Genomic DNA, 17,680 nt, shown 5'->3' with positions numbered 1-17,680 from the left:
TTGTAATAAAGATAATCTATGTTTACAAAGTAATATATTAATAAGTTAAATGACATGTATTAGGAATGATTCTTATAATGAAGAACATGTCGGAATGTGAATTAAATTTAAAAAAAGGACATTTTCTCATCAAGACTGCAGTTCGAAAAAATCAGGACAGGGATTAAAAATACTGAACTGTACCGACCAAATTGGGACGTTTGGTAACTTTGCATAAATGGTTATAAAACTAAAATTGCTAAATATACTACACTGCAGACTTCTGGAGTCTACCTCTCTCCAGAAACATCCCATTCATTTATGCAAGAAGAAAATTGAAATTCTTGCGAAATCTGAAAAATCGTCCATGTTATTTTTGTAGTTTTTTATAGGTTCGCTTTAAAATATTTCATGGCTCGAGGGAAGGATGGTCCCCTTGCCCCCCCCCCCCCCTGGGTACGGGCCTGCAATGAACTATCAAAGTACAGGTTAGGGGTAGAACCCAGAACCTTTGGGGCACATATGCGAGCACGTATGTTGTTGTTTACAAGGTACGTTTGACTGTGTAGAGAATTAGGAACAAGCACATAAACAAAATGCAGACAGTCGCTACTTTTGTTGTCAATAAGAATGATGCTTCAATGAATCGGAACTTTTGTTGGTGGAAGTCTGACAATATACAATGACTTATTTCATCGATACCATACAGAACACTAAAGAAGCCTCTTACAAATTACTAGAAACCGTTGCTAAATATGAAACTTAGGCAGAAGTCGAGTGCAAGTGCACAATGTGCTGTAAATCTAGAAGTCCTAGGTTTGAATCAACGATAAAGCGTTATGACATTTCTCTTTATCTTGGCTTATCGTGTGTTACAGCCTTATTATTTCGTCCTGATTATTGGAATTAACGTTAAAGAGTGGAAAGATTACTTGATTTTAGAAGGATATCCGGTTTGAGCCTTACCAAGAAATGTACACACGTACATGGGATTTTATATGCATTAAAATGCATATTTAATGGGTGGGTGAGTAGTTATGATTAGGTAGTTATATGTCAACATGATAAAGTTAAAACGTTTTGGTTCCAAATGTAATGTCGGCCCTCCTAAACTTTAAATTGCTTCTCGAGAAAAACAAGGGAAATGAAATTTCATTCTCAAACCATTTGAATGAATGAAAAAATACATTATGCAAATATTCCGTAATGTTAGTTTAGATTAATAATTTATTTTTAAAATGTGATATTTGTTTTTATCGGATATAATGTTTTACCTGCTAATCAAAACATGTATTTTAGGTAGATGAGTAAGGTGTTTTACCTGAATGAAGTCAGATTTCAATTTCACCCTCAATACCAATTACATTTATTAATGTTAATTCTTAGTATTTATATTTACAAACTTAGAAAAGGTTCAGAAAATTAATTTGATGGGTAAAGTATTGAAATAAATGAAATTTCCAATTAGTGAGAAACGAAGACTGGGACTGTTGTATTTAACAATTACATACATACACTGGCGCACGGAAGGGGGAGCTGATGGTGCTACAGCCCCTCCTGAAATTTTGAGAAAAACAAATTTTGAATTGAAAAGCGGTAAGGAATTCGGGATAACCAAAGTGGTAAATCCAAACCCACCTTGAAATGACCCCGATTATTATTTTTGTCTTTGAACAATTTTTAACAAATTACTACATATTTTTTAATACGCCCACCTCTTGGAACGCAGCTATTCAATATTCATCTATACATTTCCAGTCCTGCAAAAATAAATCCTGAGTACGCTAGTGCATACATACATTATATATTGTTATTATACGTATAACAATTATTATTATTACCAACGTTTAAATATTGTAGGGTTCCTTAATGTACTTGCAGCAAAGATCTTGCAATGCAATCTGTCAAAAACAGTGGTGTTACTAGATCGAAATAATAATGTGCTTTGAAGATACACCCTCATGTGTGGAATTCGCATTCAACGGGGTATTTGGTTGATAAGAATGTGTCAAAACAAAAGATCATTGTATAGGTTGACGTCGTAGACAAAACAATATATCGAATTGAACGCAGCATAGGATATCCGCAGAAGACACGTCATAGGAAAGAATCTGCCCCTAGTCCAGCCCCTCTGTACTGTACATGCGCGAGTTAGTATGAGCAGTCTCCTGGCAAAAGAGTCGCTATTTGTGCTCTGGTTCTGCAGAAGTAAGATTCATTCAAGAAGCTAGCTTGAGGTAAGTCAATTATGAATCTTCATATTTATTGCATTTATTCTTTGATTTCAGTGAAAGTTGCAGAACATATGAGTGACTGTTACTATTTACATTTTGCGAAGCTCCCGAAAGCATATGGGTGAGCGGTTAAGGTGCCAGGACTCCAAATCCGGAGGTCTCCTTTTCAAATCCCGACACCAGCCTTCTGATCGAGGTGCTATCCACGGTTTTCTCAATGCTGAGTGGTACGTTTCAGAACTTCACAGTTGACGTCACAGAAATTCGCTTTATCAATTTCATTGCGGGTGCAATGTGTGAAATTCCATGTTATGTCGACAATGGTCAACAACGTCGAGGCATAGCTCAGGTACAGAGCAGTGCCATTTTGTTTTCGGAATTTTCGATAAAGGCCATCCCACGTGACAGAGTCGCCACTTTTCCAGGATTTCAGCCGGCGGAACCGGACCGGGTACGTTGAGCAGCCCTATCCTAGCGATGCAAATCGTGCTCTTCGAAATTTAGGGGGGGGGGGAGAAGGGGGTTCAAAAAGGGGGCGCCAGAAACACCTTTCACTTTAGGTTTTTGTTGTCTGTGGAAAAGCACGGGGTCGCGGCTCAAATAGAGGGCGCTCAAAAGGGTTAAACATTTTCATTAGCACTCCCGTCTCGTTGAGTTTGCATTTCGTGTGCTGTTGGGACGGGAGCGTCGATGGCGGCGATTTCGGATCCACGTTGTGGTCCTTTCTATCGGTTATAATAGCCGCCGTCTTGGATCTCGATGAGGGGTGACATCTTTTCGCATAGAGACGGGACTATTTTTTTCCGTGATGGGCACGTTGTTATCTATCAAGTTATGCCCAGTTTTCCATACACTATGTCTTGGGTATCTCCGCGAGAAGGCTTCACCAACGAACGCATGAGAGAGAGCGGGATTGCGTGGAGGGGGGAAGCGACTGCTGTTCCAGCCTTCGCAGCAGCGTGTACTACTTTGCTCTGTCCACTCGACCCCGCCCCCCTTCTGGCCTTGCTCCCCAGATTCCGGGGATAGAGTATAGATCGTGTGAGAACAGTCACGATCACCCCCCTTCGCACTCTACAGTCCGCCACTGCGTAGGTAGGCAAACTGTCGAATAACTCGCCCGAAAATTAACGCAGAGAGACGGGGCTTTTTATCCTCGTGATGGGCACGTTGTGCTCTACCGAGTTATGTCTAGTTTGCCATAGGTTATCTGGGACACCTTTTCTCCTTTCCTCCTTTGCGGTTGATTATACGTACTTTGAAACTGTATGCCCTACGGGATTTCGTACCGAGATCGGGCGAAAGTATCCAGGGCACGCCCGTGGCCGGAAATTACAGGGCGCTCCGGGAGAAGAAACCATTCTGGACGCGTTGGTTGGGGGACCATAGGTTCGGCTCCCCACCGATACAATTCAAGAGGTCGGGAACGTATCCGCCTGACCGCGGAAGTTGTCGTAGAGGCGCAATTTCCGGCGAACATTTTGAAAACCTTGAAAAACTGACATGACGAACACGTAATTTTAACAAAGTATGTCGAGTTTGGATTCGTTTTGTAGGGAGTGGCCTTCCGGTGCCAGCTGATGCGTTCCGGCATCCGTCCGTCTCATAGGCTGACCTCCAGGTGGTCATATTTGACTTTCAGGTCGTCCTGCAGTGGTCGTCTCGAGCGGCCGAACGGACACGGATGGCAATTACAACCCGAGGGCGCGATAGAGGAAGGTACCGGAGGTAGGAGTTGAGAGGAGCTCGCACCTGATGTGAACTTCGGGACGTCACGGAGGGGTCGAACTTGCCAATTTATTACATTGCGATTATTCTGACAGCCGTGCGGGGCGTCAAATTTCTTTTTTCGCGAAATGTCCATGTTCGGTCTGTAGGGTTGCGAAAACACTGTCGGAGGATGGAACGGTTTGCCGAGTCAAGCATTACTAGCAATGTTGTTAAAAGTCCAAGAATTTTAAATAAATTGAATTTCGGTCCAGTTAATGAATGGGTTCTGGACCGTAAAGAACCTTTTTTATCTCTATAAATTATTTCCATTCGGTCCAGGAATCTTTTTCCGGATCAATTTGAATACGCTCAAGGAACCTTCTTTTCCGGATCAATTTAAATACGGTCCAGGAACCTTTTTTCAATGAAACAATACGCAACTTGTACAGAATCTCAATTGCTCGTGAATAAAGGCTCCGGTTCAGCAGTGGAATCCAATAGAACCCATTGGAATTGATTGGTTTCTGGGCCTTTAAAAACCCTGATTACCAGTTCGTTCTCCAGGATCGCATTTCGAAACATAAAACAAGAAACATGAGCTCCAGACAGGCCCGTAGCTAGACTGATCTCCAGGGGAGCCTCAGGGTTATTGGGGGGGGGGGAGATAAATTTGTAAAAGCAGGAGGCGTTGGTTAACGAATTGAAACCCTTGACTAACATGGAGAACACACAAACCGCAAACACCGTGGAGTGGAGTGGTTTCATGACCAGAGCCTTGTGCCACGTCCCGGAAAGGGTGACACCAGTCCGGCTTAGGCCAGGGTAAAACATGAGATCCTCAGGGCAACTAAAACTGAATGATACTCTAACTTATTTTAGAAGGAGAACTAGAAACCAAATGAAACACTTGTTTCATCTACTGCGGAAGGTACAATGCACCGTATATTCTTAATTTTCATATTACATTAAATTTATATACAGGATTGTATTTAAAGCTGTCTCTTTGTTTCTTGATCACATATATCTCTATTAAACATATTTCATCTATTGGAAGGCTTCTTTTTCTTCTTTCTGGATACGTGATGGACTTCTTCTTCTATTTAGCTAACAAGCTTCTTCTTCCGTCTGCTAATAGGCTCCCTCTTCTTCTTTATGGATATGTGAAAGACGTCCTCTTCTTCTATCAATTAATCGGCTGATTCATCTATTGGTTAAGAGACTTCTACTTCTATCAATTGGTCAATAGACTTATTCCTACTAGTCGATATTTTTCTTCTTCTACTAATCAATATACTTATTTTTCTATAAACTTCTTCTATTGATGAATATACTTATTCTTCTATAAACTTCTTCTTCTATTATTATTATTATTATTTAATACACTTCTTCTATTTGTCAATAGGCTTCTTCTATTAATTAATAGAATTCTTCTTAAACTTCTTCAATATATTTATTCTCACATTGATTACTAGACTTCATCTTCTATTAATTGATAGACGAAATGTTCTATTGGTTAATAGACTTCTTCTTCTATTAATCAATATACTTATTATTCTATAAATTCTTTCTTCTACTAGTCGATAATCTTCTTCTTCTGCTAATCAATATACTTATTCATATATTAATGAAATCATATGCCTTTCATATATTTATTCTTCTAGTAAATATATCTCTTATTTACAAAGACACCTATATCCAAAATTCCTTCATCTATTAGACATTGGATTGATTCCCGTATCTTCCCTGCTACATTTCCCTTCTTTTTTGGGGCTTTATCAAAGATACTATAATAATTCAAATCGATATTTTTCTGCACGATGGCTTAATACAAGCAAAGAAAAGAGGTTAATCGGGGGGCACCGCCTGTCCCGCGCTCGACCTCGATCCGGGTCAGCAATAGATGCGCCGCAACAAAAGTGCTTGGGCGCCGAACCGGGGAAAACAGCCAAAAGGATCTAGTGGGAAAACTCCTTTCCACTAAGACGGTAGGGATATAAAATTGTAATCGCTTTTTAACTTCATTAATCTTTACATACAATCACATATGTTGCACATGTCGATCATTTCTTTATCTCGCCTTTATCCATCTCCATTGTTTATCTCAGTTCATAAATTTATGTAAGCACAATTAATTTCAGTTCACCAAACACTTTCATTCAATTCGCGTGCGCATTGTTACTATAATCTGCGATCTTAATATTTCATCCGCGTGCTGCCATCTATGATTCCTTATTTCAATCATTGGCCATATGGTTTACATGTGCGGGTACGTAACACTTGTTGGGCTGCAAGAATGCAACTTCTAGCTTGGAAGAGAGGTTGAGGTTTACATTTGAATGTCTTCAGAAAATGCTAACCTTTACTATCCGAATAAGCTGTGAAAAAGAGACGAAATTACCACGTAGTCATTTTCTTAAAATTCCTTGTGTGCAAGTAGCTTTCTACAAAATGTGAACCGTTTGTTACATCAATCACTAAGCATTAATTAATTCCTTCTTCGGCATGAGGCAGACCAAGACTTGCTTCATAAGAAGCAAAGAGCAACTCAGCAAATAATCGTTTCAATTTCGAACAACCGTTTCATCGTTAATTCTTTTATACTTCAGTGACGCAGAAATGGGTATTTCCGTGACTTTTAGAATGTTGAAAGCAACCCCCCAAAGATTTTCAGCTTTACGTGAATTTTTGCAGGATTAAAAATCCAAAATGTTTTCTCCATATTTTTAACTTTTTGAAAAGTTGTAGCTATCTATTTCCTGTGTGTGTGTGTGTGTGTGTGTGAGACAGTGTTTATTTTTAGTCCACTTTAAGCCCAGATAGGCTAAACGGGGACGACTCCACAGTTCAAAATGGGATCCGAATCACTGTGCAATAGATTCCATTGGCAATGTAATTCTTACCCCTTGATTAAGAATAGTTTTCTAATAATTTTCTGTGTGCAAGATTCCGCATAAAGCGGCATCGGATCTTACCAAGCCTCAAATCAATGGATACCTCGGGGCAACCCGGGGGGGGGGGGGGGAAGGTTAAAGGCGGCCGGAGCATAGTGCTGATCCCAACACTTCTAAAATGGCTCAGTCCGAGAATGTGTAGGGCCCTACCACCACATCCCCTAAATGTGCCTTGATGGCACAGTGCTATATCCACGGGAAACTTTATCTTTTACCTGCAAGAAATCTATATATGTTTGATTGATTGATTGAGTTGGTGTATAAGTCCACCTTATGTACAGTAAGGCTAATCGGGACTGGACCTACAGTTCAAAGTGGTATCCGAACCAATGTGCCTTCACCGTGTATCGAATCCGGGACTCATGTATTTATGTCATGCAATGCATAAGGTAAACGTACGTCAATTCGACTCGTTTAAAATAAAGAAAATAAGCATTAAAAAATTCACCTTTCTTCCAGGTGTCTTCAACCATGTCGGGCGACATACCCTACATCTTTACATACATGCTTCTGTCTCCGAACGCTCTCCCTCCATACGCAGTGAGAGATGGCAACCAGCATTACATCATGATGTGTTCAGCCCACGACTACTACATCCCACCCTATGGGACCTGCAACGTAAACACAGGCGTGGCCCTGATCTTTCCACAAGGCTTCATAGGCATCGACGAGAATTGCTCCGAGGCATACATGCTGCCACTGAATCCTGCTTCACTCTGTGCGATCCTCACCTTAGGCTTCATGAACAACTCCCAGAATTACATGCTGATTCGACGCGGGGATCCATTCACCGCCTTTCGAGTTCTGTACTATGGCTCGTTGCAATTCGTCGAATATGGACGCATTTGAACCAGAAGCTCAACAGCTGTATCGTTACTCAAATGAATGACTAAATAGTTCATTCTATCGAACATCGGAGTTATTTATTTCATACAAGATTAACCTATAACTGTTTAAATGTCCACTAGTATTGCTCGGCAAATTGTCCATGACTATTTTCATTAAATTTTCTCTTACATCCTATGTGTTTTTAAGCGATGGATTTTTATGTATGCTGGTGCAGAAATTGTCAACAGCTTGTTTTGAGTTTTCTTTTAATTCTTGAAGCTCTTATTGGGTCAATAAAGTGGACGAAAATGATGGACAATTTGCACGGTAATACTCATGGATCCCACTGTACAACACCAACAAATTTTCACAGTGTGTACTAGGAGTGTGCGGGATCACGAAAAGTTGGTACCAGGATCGGGGAAAAAAATTCCAACTTCTGGAAATAACTTCCCGACATTTCGGGATCCCGAACAATCGGGAAATTCAAAATGGTTACTTTTTAAAATGGGTAATTCTCGATGTTTCTGCATTGTACAGTGGGATCCATGAGTATTACCATGCAAATTGTCCATCACCATGTTCGTGCACTTTACTTGACCCGATAAGAGCTTCAAGAAATAAAAAAGACTCAAAACAAGCTGTTGACAACTTCTGCACCAACATACATAAAAATCAATCACTTAAAAACACACAGGATGTAAGAGAAAAATTAATGAAAATAGTCATGGACAATTTGCACGGTAATACTCATGGATCCCACTGTACGTGTCTGAAACTTCTCGGAAATTGTTAGTTTTTATTCCCGAAATGCAAAAATAATCACTTAAAGTGAAAATGATGTAGAATTAGAGATTTCAAGAGCGTCTGGAAATTTTGAATATTTCCCGAGTTAGTCGGGAAGTTCAGATTTTTTCCCGTTCCGAATGTCGGGATTTTAAATTTTTTCCGTCCCGACAAAAAAAATGTCATGCACACCCATCGTGTGTACAGACACATGAAAAAACAGAATTCAACAAATATTCTAGCCAATAAGTATAAAGTTTGACTATTCCATTGATGGTACCAGCCGTTGCGAGTGAAGCAAGGGGGAAAAAAATTCAGATCTGTTTCTTTGAAAATCGACAACACCATAGCTAGACATTTTCGCGCCGTTGGGATGATTGTGATTTGGTGCTCCCCACTCCCAAGCACCGACATTTTATGTGTGTCCTTCGATATTTCTCTTTATGCCATGGTTTGTGACATTTACATCCTACAAATTTTGAAATGAGGATACAAAGAAAAATTAATTTAAAAATAATACTTTAAAGATTCGTAGTTTTCATTTCTGATATTAAGAAACTTTAGCATATATAAGAAAATCTCTTACTATTTGAAGAAAATTTTTATTGATTGATTGGTTTATTGTGCTTTGAATTTCTGCCACTTTTGGCAAATCGCAAAGATGATGTATGATATGATGAAATTGATGAAAGGGCACGCAAAGAACACCCATGCCCAAGCCTGGATTCGAACCCGGAACTTCTGGCGTCGTAGCGCTGTGTGCTGAAAATTCCGCCATGGAGGCTGACAAGAAAATTTTCAAAGACGTAGTACTACTACAGAAAATTCCAGCAGTCTGTTAGCAGAACATACCTCTGCCGTCGCATATTCTGACTTTGTTGTCTTTTTTCCTTTCTTTTTTTTTGGAATAAAAAAGCTTTGAATGGCACCCTAGGCTTCAGCACCCCTAGCCTTCACCTCGCCCTCGTTACTGGCCTGCAATGCCTTCAAGGAGGTACAATACATTTTCTCCTTTACATCCTTTTCACGTTTGGCTACATCTGATTGATTGATTGATTTGGTGTTTTATGTCCACTTTATACACAGTAAGGCTAATCGGTACTGGATCTATAGTTTAAAGTGGGATCCGTACCACTATGTGCCTCCTCCTGATTCGAACCCGGGACCCCTTGATTACGACGCTACCACTGCGCCATCGGGGAGGCCCATTGGCTGCATGTGATTTCAGCTACAAATTGATTAAACACATTAATATATAAATTAGATAAATATTGGTGCCATCTACAAAGACAAAAGAAAAACAGAATATCAAAAATTACAAGCACAACCAATGCTAGACAATATACAGTCAGCAAACTGATTAAAGAGTGTCCCTCCCAACCTCTTAAGTCAATAACAAGTTTTCAATTAACCCAATGAGACACGTCCACAATTTGGACTTCTAGAACTAGCAAAATAATCCATTAACGTTAGAGTAAACAAAGCGCCATCTCTCCTACCCTGTTCTCAAAGACCAGTAAAAAAAAAAAAACAATACATTTTCAATTAAAACAAAAGTGAAGACCACCCAACCTCAATCTTAAATAACGTAAGAGATAAATGAGACATGTAAAACAAACAATAAATTTATATCTAGCATATGAATATATGGCGATAACCCCTAGCGGTTTGAGAAAGGTTTAAATCCTAAGTAAGATTTATTTTCAATTAACCATAAGTAGGTGAACCTACCACGTGGCAGATAAAAATAGGCATCCTCCTCCCCTACCCCTGTTAATAAGCCACTACAATGAACGCCCCTCTCCCCGACGTTTAAAACTAACAGCAAGTGTAAGGTGGAAGAAATATGTAATGCAGCTTACATAAATAATAATATAACAGACGTATCTACTTATGCAGTTCCTCTCTCGCTTTAATTTTCTGTTTTCTCTCCACACTGAACGCTTCTTAAAAACGCATATACCGGCTGGTCCAAAAGTCCCGGAACGGTCACATGTCGTGAGAAATACACATCGAATCGGAAAACGAAAAAATACGTGTTGAATAAGTGAAAGAAAGCTATTCAATAATATCACACTTGATTTCCCAGGGGGCGGGAGGCAACTGTGAAAATTTAAATGGAAACCCCCATTTCGTATTGCAGAATCGGAAAGAGGACTTCCTTCCGAGTTCAACGAGCTATCAACCATCCTCCTAGCTCAATTAGGAACGGAGATATGCGATTTTAAATTTTCGCGCAGAAAAAATAAATAAATAAATAAATAAATAAATAAATAAATAAATAAATTATAAAACCCCCCCAAAAATTCAAAGGGACGTTCTGCCCCTAATTGAGCTAGAGTGAAAGCGATTGTAGATTCGGAATCTGCACGTCAAGACCTTTCAATAGAGTATATGGTAGACCCCCTCTCCATATACTCTATTGAAAGGTCTTGACGTGCAGATTCCGAATCTACAATCGCTTCACTCTAGTTCAATTAGGGGCACAGCGTTTTTTGTTTTTTGTTTTTTTTTAACACGTTAAATGGCAGTGCAACAACAAAATAATGAAAACAATAAAAAGTAAAGGTGGACCCTGATATGGCCCTTAGGGTCGTAGTTTGGGCGGCCTGGCATACAATATTTGTCCTAATCCCACATTTTCTTTTGTACCCATATATCCCTTGGTTAAGAACTGGAAGCAGCCTGTCTGTGGTGCTACTTTCTGGGCACCTGCAACATAAACGGCCTCCCTCCCCCCAGCGTAAAGTCGGACAATATGATTTACCTGATCTAAGAAACAAGATATCTAAAGCGATGGGCAGAATATTTTGAAGAACTGCTGAATACACCCACAGTACAAGAGAGAGGAGATAGGGAGGAAATAGTACTTTATGGACCTGAGCCATGTATACCAGAACCTACCTACGAGGAAGTCCTGGAAGCCATAAAAGAAATGAAGAATAATAGAACTCCAGGAGAAGACAAAATTAAAGCAGAACTTTTAAAGTATGGAGGAGAGAGGATAGTAAGAAAGTTACATGAATTGATACAGAGAATATGGGAAAGGGAAGAGATGCCACAGGATTGGGCAAGGGGTATTATTTGCCCCATTCATAAATCAAATGATTTAACTGATTGTAGAAACTATAAAGGAATCTCGCTGCTAAGTGTTCCATACAAGGTTCTGTCAAGAATATTAGCTAGCAGAATAACACCGTACAGTGAAGACATTTTAGGAGACTATCAGTGTGGCTTCAGGAATGATAGATCAACCACAGACCATATTTTCTCAATGAGGTGTATACTCGAAAAGTGCTATGAACATAACATCACCTGACATCAAATGTTTATTGACTACCAGAAAGCATATGACAGCATATGTAGAAAAGCCCTTTTTAACATTATGCAAGAATTTGGTATACCACAGAAGATAGTAAGGCTAATTAAAATGACATTAGTACACACAAAGGCACAGGTGAAGGTAGGAGACGAATATACTGAAGAATTTGAAATATCACGAGGAGTAAGGTAAGCAGATGTACTCTCAACCCAGCTATTCAACCTGGTCTTGGAAAAAGCCCTACGTACGAGGGATAGATATAAACAAAGGAAGAAATATATTCAACAGAATGAAACAATATCTTTCTTATGCAGATGACGTACATGTCTAACAAGCAGAACTGAGATGGAAATCAAGGAAAGTTTTGTACAATTAGAGAAAGAGGCAGAAAAAGTGGGTCTCGCAGTCAACAAGGAAAAAACAAGTATACAAATAAACAAGAAATTTGAAAGAGTTGAGAAGTTCAAATATCTAGGGACAATCTTAACAGATACGGATAATATAAGTGCAGAGATAAACAACAGAATAGCTGCAGGCAATAGATGCTATTTTTCCCTCTTGAAGTTATTCAAATCAAAGAGTATTTCTAAACATCTCAAAATAAGGCTCTACAAGACTTTAATAAGATCCACAGTTACATATGGAGCAGAAGCATGACGTCTAACAGCACATGATGAGAGAAACATACTTGTATGGGAAAGGAAAATCCTAAGGAAAATATATGGACGAGTGTATGAAAGGGGACTCTGGCGTATAAGAACAAACAAAGAACTCCAGGACCTATACCAGCAGCCAGATATTGTGAATGAAATCAAGAGGATGCGACTAAGATGGTTAGGACATGTGGAAAGGATGGAGGGAAGAAGGTGTTTGAGAAAATTTATGTATGAAAGACCAGAGGGAAGAAGAGCAGGAAGGCAAAGGAAGAGGTGGCTGCAGGAGGCTGAGTAAGATCTACGGAAGCCGGGAGTGATAGGATGGAGGAAGAAAGCAGGAGATAGACCCATCTGGCAGTCCATTGTGGAGGAGCGAGGAGGCCAAGGCCCTACAAGGGCTGTAGAGCCACAGGGTATGGTATGTATAAGAAACAAGATAACCTTGCATTACAGATAAATTTCTCCCATCAATTGGTCATATTACTACAATTTTTCTACAGAATTTTTATTTTTCAAATTTGTAGCAATTTTGTTGATTTTAGCAAAAAATAACAAGAACAACAATTGAAGATCCTATTTAGAGTATTCAAATTTTAAAAAAAATTGAAATCTGTTGGTAAATAGCGGAGAAACAAGGGATATAAAAATATGAATTCCACCATTTTTAATCCAATATGGTGGCTAAGCACCAAAATGAAACACAAGATTTGTGGACAACTTGGATGTGCTCTCTCCATTGATGCTAACAATGATCAAATTAGAAGTGTCAGTTTTCAGAGATAGGCTTCTGAAAATGATTGATTTGATTGAGTGAATTGGTGTTTTAAGTCAACTTTATGCACAGTAAGGCTAATTGGGACTGGACCTACAGCTTAACACTAGAAGGACGGTACCCGTCATTTTGATGGGTGACCCAATTTTTATTGCAATTTTTACAATATTAATTTTACTCCACAGCTTCCACGTTCTGTGACTTTTAACAAATATTAAAACATTACACTTGTGTAAAAAGTTAAAATTTTATCTCATGTGTGGCGGTTACTATATTGGATTACTACTATATATCACTTTGACAGGTACCATTTTTTGTTAGCAATAGCATATTCTAAATGTGAGTGGACCTTGGTTCATCTTTGCTCATTGTTGTTCGTCTAACGGACGTATTTTCAAGTTGAATGTTAGTTCAGATCGGTCAACGAATTATGTAGGGTAAAATATTGGCAAGCTCTATTCGCTTATTCTATTTGGGTCAGTGCAGTGTCCAATATGTCGCCCAAACGTGGCTTACTGGATCGTGATGTAGGTGGCCACCTCATTATCTACGTGATTTGTCAGATGTCGAATCTGAAGGAGAGGACAATATTTTTTTAATATGATGAGTGCATAATAGATAATGACAATGCCAGAATAGATCTTCATTACATATGACTTACGAACGTGTCTACAATTATTCTTCAGATAAAGATGTGCAAGATGATGACAATACATGTGAGTGTCGGTAGATTGATGTCTCCTCCTTTATTGATTTCTATTGATTGATTTTATTTATTTCACTTCGCTTTTGTGCCACTTTTGGCTAATTGCGAAGATGGAGAGGAGTGATGATATGATGAAATTGATGAATGGACACTCACAAATATCCATGCCCAGGCTGGGATTCGAACCCGGGACCCCTGGTGTGGTAGCACAATGTGTTAACCTCTACACCACGGGGTCTGGGGTTCCCTCATTTTCAAGTGAGTGTACGTGTATTTCTAATTTTTGTAATAGAATAAGGTAATTATATTTTTCAAAAGTTCCCACCAATAAAAAAAAAGGCATACGCAATGTAAATGGCAAGTAAAAATGTTTATACTACAAACACAAAAATGCAAAAATAAATAAAAAATACATCATAAGTAAATAAATAAAATACATTCATAAATAAATAATGAAATAAATACATGAAATACACATGCACACGATGATGTTGACAGGTGATATATTGATGTATATATTTAATTATATTTTTGACAATGTTAACTCCACGTCTTCCTAGAATTAACTGACTATGAATAACACGGTCCTTCTGACTAGACAATTTGTTCCTTTTGTGCCCATTTATTAGCCTCTGTAGGAGGCAGAATGTGTAAGGAATGGTTATAATGATGAGAAAATAAAATCAATACAGAAACATAGGAGTTGTTTCACGCTCAGAATAAAAGCAGTTTAAAATATTGCAATGAAAAACTGTACCCGTCAAAATGATTGGTTCATCCTAATAGGTAGAAAGGAAATCACCGTCCTCCTAGTGTTAAAGTGAGATCCGAACCACTATGTGCCTCCACCAGGTATCTTCTGCAAATTAGTTCAAATTTATGAATATTTTTTTTGGGGGGGGTTAAGATTGTATAAAAATAAATATTTGAGCAGGCAGGACACCATTTATACAGCTTCACGACATGTCCATAGCCCATAAACTGGAGAAACGCCAGTCTCTCAAAGCAATTTATTTGTTTTTATTTGCTCGAGTTAAAAAGTATCCGAGTACAGAGTGGTTCACTTGTGGCCTGATACAGAAGGTCATTTTCATGTAGAAATGATGGCAATTCCTCATTGCTATTTTCTGCACTCTCGTTGTCAATTTAATTTGTTTGTCTCGAAGGTACTGGAAGACTTTCAGAGTGTGCCACTGGTCTTATTGCAGAAGGTAGGGTGAACTATGAATCTCTTAGGTTTCCTGTTTGTAAATCTCTGTGTATTCGTCAAACAAAAATAACAATACGTGACATGTCTTTTTGGTTCTCTCCTTAACGTGTGTCAGCAAACAACATAGCATTTTTACCTTTCAGCCAATGTGCCCACTTATTATCCTGGTCTCCAATAAAAAGGTAAAGTGTTCCCCTGTGCTTAGCACCACGCCTGGTCTCCAATGCCCTTTCCAAAGATAGTGTTTGATGGACTTCTATACAATTTAGCCTGTGATTTAAGTTTAAGTAAACAAAAGGCAAAACTTCTGGTTTCTAGGTTACATGAATACAATATTCTCCTCCCAAGTATAAGGTATGCCCAAATGAAAAGGAGACTATGGTTATATCTAAAGAATATTATATTACAGAATATTTGCATGACATAATATGTGAAGTACAATTAATGTGTAACATGATACCTACACATAATTGACATTGATATTGATGCACTGATCCCAGCGCATAGGAAGTGAGTGGATGTCTTCAGTGCTGAAACTCCTGGGTTGCTTACTGATCCAGTTTTCCTCGGTGTTCTGCACTTCCTCGTAACAGGTGAACCGCTGACCTTTGAGGGATTGTTTTAAGGGGCCGAAGATACGGGAGTCACATGAGGAAATATCGGGGCTGCACAGAGGATGTGTAAGGACATCCCATTGAAATGTTCTCAGCAGGTCGAGGGTCTTCTTGGCCACATGTGGCCTAGCGTTGTCCTGGAGAAGCAATGTGCACTTGCCCGGGTTGTGGCAAGTCCTTGGTGCTTTCGCGTCGCCCCACATAATGCTGACACCATCTGAATATGGTGCAATGTGCGAGACACTGCTCTCCGTAAACGTCCTTCATCCTGAGATAAATTTGTGAAGCATGCTCGCCTTGGAAATTGGATTACAGCTCTCTGCACTGATCTGGAGGAATCCATAATGCAATCGTCTACGCAAAAGAACTCTCGCCAACTGGGGAAACAGCAGGCGAAGTAGTTCGCTACACCTGCAAACTGGGACAAACACCACACCAGCTATAGGCAAACATATTTACCTTCTTCGATTAGATACAACGCCGCAACAGCAAAGGTCTCCTTTTCATTTGGGCATACCACATACAATCATTACTGAATTGAGAGTAAGAGAAAAAGTTTCGTTGCCTTTTTTGCAACTGGCAACATGTTGACTGCTATGAAGCTAGTGGCTTAATGAAAGCTCAGAAATGATCCACAGGACTGAAGACCTTTTATAGATGGATGGAAAACCACTCTGAAGGCGGTTCTGCTGCATAATGGCAAAATGCAGAACCTAGTGTTCAGTCGCTTATGCCAGTTTGGCTAGAGAAGCCTATAAGTTATTAGAAAAAATGCTAAAATCCATTAAATATAGTGAGCCGAAATGGAGGATATTTGTCTACTTCAAGAAAGTTGCAATGATATTGGGGATGCAACAGGGCTACACAAAATATGCCTACTTCCTCTGTGAGTGGTGTAGCCATGACAGAAAGAATCACTATATAAAAAGGTATTGGCCTCAACGAAATTGGAAAGTCGGAGAAAATGTACAGCATGTAGATGTGCTTTTTCCCCCTCTTCACACCAAGCTAGACCTTATTAAATATATTTTTAAACAAACGCTATGCATACAACTGGAAGAGCATTTATGTATCTTTCAAAGAAATTTCTTCATCTTTCACCAGCAAAGAGAATGGAAGGAGTTTTTGTGGGATGTCTAACATTCAGAGAGAGACGAACATCAATATAATATTGTATGTAATACAATATGCATAATTTCATTATATTTTTGTAGAATAAGTATTGTATAACAATTTTGTTTGCAAATATTATCACATCACATTTATAAATTTTAAACATGATGTACTTGGTATAGACTAAGGATGATTAAATTATCCCAAGAGTTCACTTGATATTGAGCTACGAATGAGTAGCATAACTAGGTAAATCTACAAGGACTGGGGGTTCGTCGTGCTGACTACACATCACTCCGTAACTGGTTGAATGCTCTCCCTTCCACATCTAGTGGGAGTAAGGCTGGCAGTCGGTAGGTAGGCACTGGCCCTCATAGGCTATTATGCCATGGGTTATCGGCATTTGTATTGGTATCAGCTCAGCTTTACTCTGTATGCAAATTTGGTCCACACTTTTCAACAGTATATGAGGCTGAATCAGATAAATGGTGAAATTTGAACCAAGCCTGACATAATTGCCTGACATCAGTGTTCCTAGCAAAACTTCTCAATGTTAGTCAATCTCTCAGCTGATGATTGTTACAATTTTCCAAATACTATATATAATGATAATTGAACTACTCCATCTTCAATTCATTTACAAATGAAAGCAACACTCACTGTAAGTAGATGATTCTTATAAATTGACAATGCTAATACTTCAGACCATGTAGACAACGTTGCTTGAGGTGGGTGTTTTAACATGTAATGGGAGACATGTTTTTATGGTTGTTTTTAGGTTTGAAGTTCATGCTTGGCA

At 39.0% G+C, this 17,680-nt stretch overlaps 1 protein-coding gene across 1 annotated transcript; it reads left to right on the top strand.

The window, feature by feature from the left end:
* Positions 1-487: 487 nt before the first annotated feature.
* Positions 488-7,723, top strand: LOC145991843 (uncharacterized). The gene is made up of 2 exons (XM_083127885.1): positions 488-530; positions 7,334-7,723. Exon 2 carries the CDS (start codon positions 7,346-7,348, stop codon positions 7,721-7,723), a length of 378 nt encoding a protein of 125 aa, XP_082984011.1. The 5' UTR covers positions 488-530; positions 7,334-7,345.
* The last annotated feature ends 9,957 nt before the right edge of the window (positions 7,724-17,680 follow it).

The sequence above is a fragment of the Lepisma saccharinum genome, chromosome 8, assembly GCF_977018435.1.
Source record: "Lepisma saccharinum chromosome 8, izLepSacc3.1, whole genome shotgun sequence".
NCBI classification, from domain to species: domain Eukaryota; kingdom Metazoa; phylum Arthropoda; class Insecta; order Zygentoma; family Lepismatidae; genus Lepisma; species Lepisma saccharinum.
Note: the sequence above shows the minus strand (reverse complement) of the source record. Positions and strands in the feature narration are given on the sequence as shown.